Source organism: Haliotis cracherodii, unplaced genomic scaffold (genome assembly GCF_022045235.1).
Source record: "Haliotis cracherodii isolate W230 unplaced genomic scaffold, xgHalCrac1.p SCAF_1, whole genome shotgun sequence".
Taxonomy (NCBI): domain Eukaryota; kingdom Metazoa; phylum Mollusca; class Gastropoda; order Lepetellida; family Haliotidae; genus Haliotis; species Haliotis cracherodii.
In genome coordinates, this window is record NW_027266264.1 from 14,209,960 (window position 1) to 14,213,011 (window position 3,052).

Consider the following 3,052-nt stretch of genomic DNA (forward strand, 5'->3'; position numbering starts at 1 on the left):
ACGAGATATTAACACGAAGAATGAAGCTGCTGTGTGGAAGGAACAATACATTGATACACTAATCAAACCTGTCAAATATAAGATTGATTTGGTTGGTTGTTGGTTGGTTTGTTGTTTAACGCCGCACTCAGCAATATTCCAGCTATATGACGGCTGTCTGTAAATAATTGAGTCTGGACCACACTATCCACAGATTAATATCATGAGAATCGAACCACGAAATTAGAATCGATGACATGCATCAACCAAGTCAGCGAGCCTGACCACCCAGTATGTGGAGAAAATACTTAAAAAAAGAAAAGAGCTGCCCAAAAAAGAAGTCATCGTACAAGGCATGGGCTTCCTTAAGAAGTTTAACAGTTTGATTGCAGAGGCCGATTTTGAAAATGTATAACAGGAAAACGGTATACGTCTAGCTGTCGTTTCAAGCTGATCCACCATGGGATCAACATTGTGTCTTGAGTGTGGTAAGGCATTCTCTACTAGGGATGCTATGATTAAACATAAGAAAACTATTCACCTGATGTCACAGACTCCACCAACACAACGACGAAGACGACTTTTGACTCTCAGGAGGCTGCACCGACCCATTCCAGGGATTACCAAGTACCAACACTTCAGGATGACTTGAGATACACCAAGTGTGGTATTTGTACGGGACTTCCCAAGCAGTAATGAAGGGAGATTTACAATGGTTGCAGCAAGTAACAATTATAGAGCTATTATCCCACCACAAGGACTCGCCCTTGAGCAAAGTAGATGATGTCTTCATTATCAGTAACACTGTCATGAAGTATCATTGCAAAATATAGTTTTTTGTCCAAAAACTGAAAAAGTGTCCTAAACGAAAAATGATTGAAAGTGAAAAAGTGACTGATTTACAGATTTAATGCATTACAAGTACTGATTCAAGCCCTCTATGCCTTGATTCACAATCCCAAGGCTTTACTGTGCTGTGAATGAATCACTGAAAAAAAGATGATACAGTATGTGTAATAATTGTGCCACCTAAAATGACAAAATGTTGTCCTTGTATCTAAAACCCGCACAGACATTCCATTCCTTGTTATCTTCCTATATTTTCAGTTCACCATGGCATCAACGACGCCTGGTAAAGATACAACGTTGGACAAGGCTGAAGAATACCACACCGATATAGCAGTACTTATGTCGCCTGTCATTATCATGATGGGGATGATGATACTGGTTGGACTCTTCGGAAACATCCTGGTGATATATATCTATGCTGTCAGGATGAAGAGAAGTACCACGCACCTGTTCATCATCGCCTTGGCTGTTGCTGACACTGTTGTGTGCACTGTGTGTATTCCAGTAGAAATCGTTGTAATCCGCTATCTCTACTCCTTCGACGTCCCATGGCTCTGCAGGGCGTTTCGTACGATTGTCCTGACCTGTGAAATGAGTTCAATATCTGTTCTTGTATGCATAGCCGTGGACAGATACAAACGGGTATGTACTCCTTTCAAGTCTCAGATATCTTTGAAAACAGCGAAAATTGCAGTTGGTATTGGGTGTGTTATTGCTCTGATTCTTGCGTCACCCTCCATGGTTATTCTAGGCACGAAGACTGTAAACAGAACAGTGGTCGGCTACGCATGCGCCACGGATGACAGCATGGTAACGGCTCCGTTTCCAGGGCTGTTTAATGGGATGCAACTTCTCATAGTCGTGCTTTATATTTCAACTGTTACTTCCCTCTATGCCTTGATTCTGAAGAGAATCCGAGCACAGAAGAGGTACAGAGAAGGAATGAGTCCTAAACATTTTGATGTCAAGGTATGTCCAACCCACTCTAATGATGCGCCAAACGTGACTGACACACCAATGACGTCAACACAAGACAACACAATGACATCACCACAGGGTAACCTTACAACGAGTGGGGACATTGTGACATCATCACGCGAAATCACGGTGACATTATCACAGAGTGGGGTAACGTCGGGTGTCGATACGATCACGTCAAACGAGAAGACGACATCCCTAATCAACACAAATCCAAAACAAGAAGCAAAAGTAAACTCTGCTCTGAAGAAGGGGGCGCACAAGACCACGTTTATGATGTTTATCATCACTGCCATGTTCATTGTGAGCTTTGTACCCCATCTGGCTCTGATGGCGACAAGAGCCGTGCAGAAGCACACGTACGATCATCTGGAAGGAGCACCACTGGCTCTGTATAGCCTTTTCCTTAGGACATTCTATATAAATTCAGTATCCAATCCCATCATATATGGTTTCATGAGTGACACATTCCGATCACAGGCAAAGATTGTATTTAAACGGATGTGTTTTAAGAAGTAAAGCAAGTACGAGCGAAATATTCGTTCGGCCAAACTATATTGTTCACATTCTACATTATAAGTTTATATTTAGTCTTTTATATATGTATGATATATACAGATTAACTTATCGTGACATGTTGTAACTGAGTATATTGACCTACTGGTGATCCACAACCAGATGATGTTGTAACGGGATACATTGACATACAAAAAGACCCCTGCCCATGCACAATGACGTACTAATGCCGTCATACCACGTCATGCTGTAACAGGGCACAATGACCTACTACCGTCGTCGTGCCTACGTGATGCTGTAACTGGATACAATGATGTACTAGTGGCCTCATGGTCATGTCATATTGTAAAATGGCAAGGTTGTGCCGCCATGAAAGGTGGAAATGAAGAGAGTTGACAGCTCGGTTCCCTTGACCACATGAAGCAAACTATCTAAGCTCGTCATATGTCCGTACTACCACGTGGTGGTTCCAGGTTGGATTAGGTTCCCAGAAACCTATGTTTGATCGAGTGGTCAGGCTCGATGACATGGTTGAGTGCATGTCATCGTACCAAACGGAGTGACATGTTGCTCATAGTATAGATCACTTGATTGTCTGGTCCAGCCTCTATTATTTACGGCCGTCGTCATGTATCTAAAATACTACTGTGTGTGGCGTTAAACAACAACCAAACACACATTATATTGTAATCAACACCCAGCCTTTCTTATTGTTTGTGATATTTTCGAT

At 42.2% G+C, this 3,052-nt stretch overlaps 1 protein-coding gene across 1 annotated transcript; it reads left to right on the top strand.

Moving 5' to 3' along the window:
- Positions 1-1,091: 1,091 nt before the first annotated feature.
- Positions 1,092-2,539, top strand: LOC139460188 (cholecystokinin receptor-like). Its single transcript, XM_071241704.1, has one exon. The coding sequence runs from the start codon at positions 1,093-1,095 to the stop codon at positions 2,323-2,325; it is 1,233 nt and encodes a 410-aa protein (XP_071097805.1). The 5' UTR covers position 1,092; the 3' UTR covers positions 2,326-2,539.
- The last annotated feature ends 513 nt before the right edge of the window (positions 2,540-3,052 follow it).

Coding starts and splice junctions, on each gene's coding strand:
- LOC139460188 (XM_071241704.1), top strand. CDS start 1,093: ATGGCATCAACGACGCCTGGTAAAGATACAACGTTGGACAAGGCTGAA.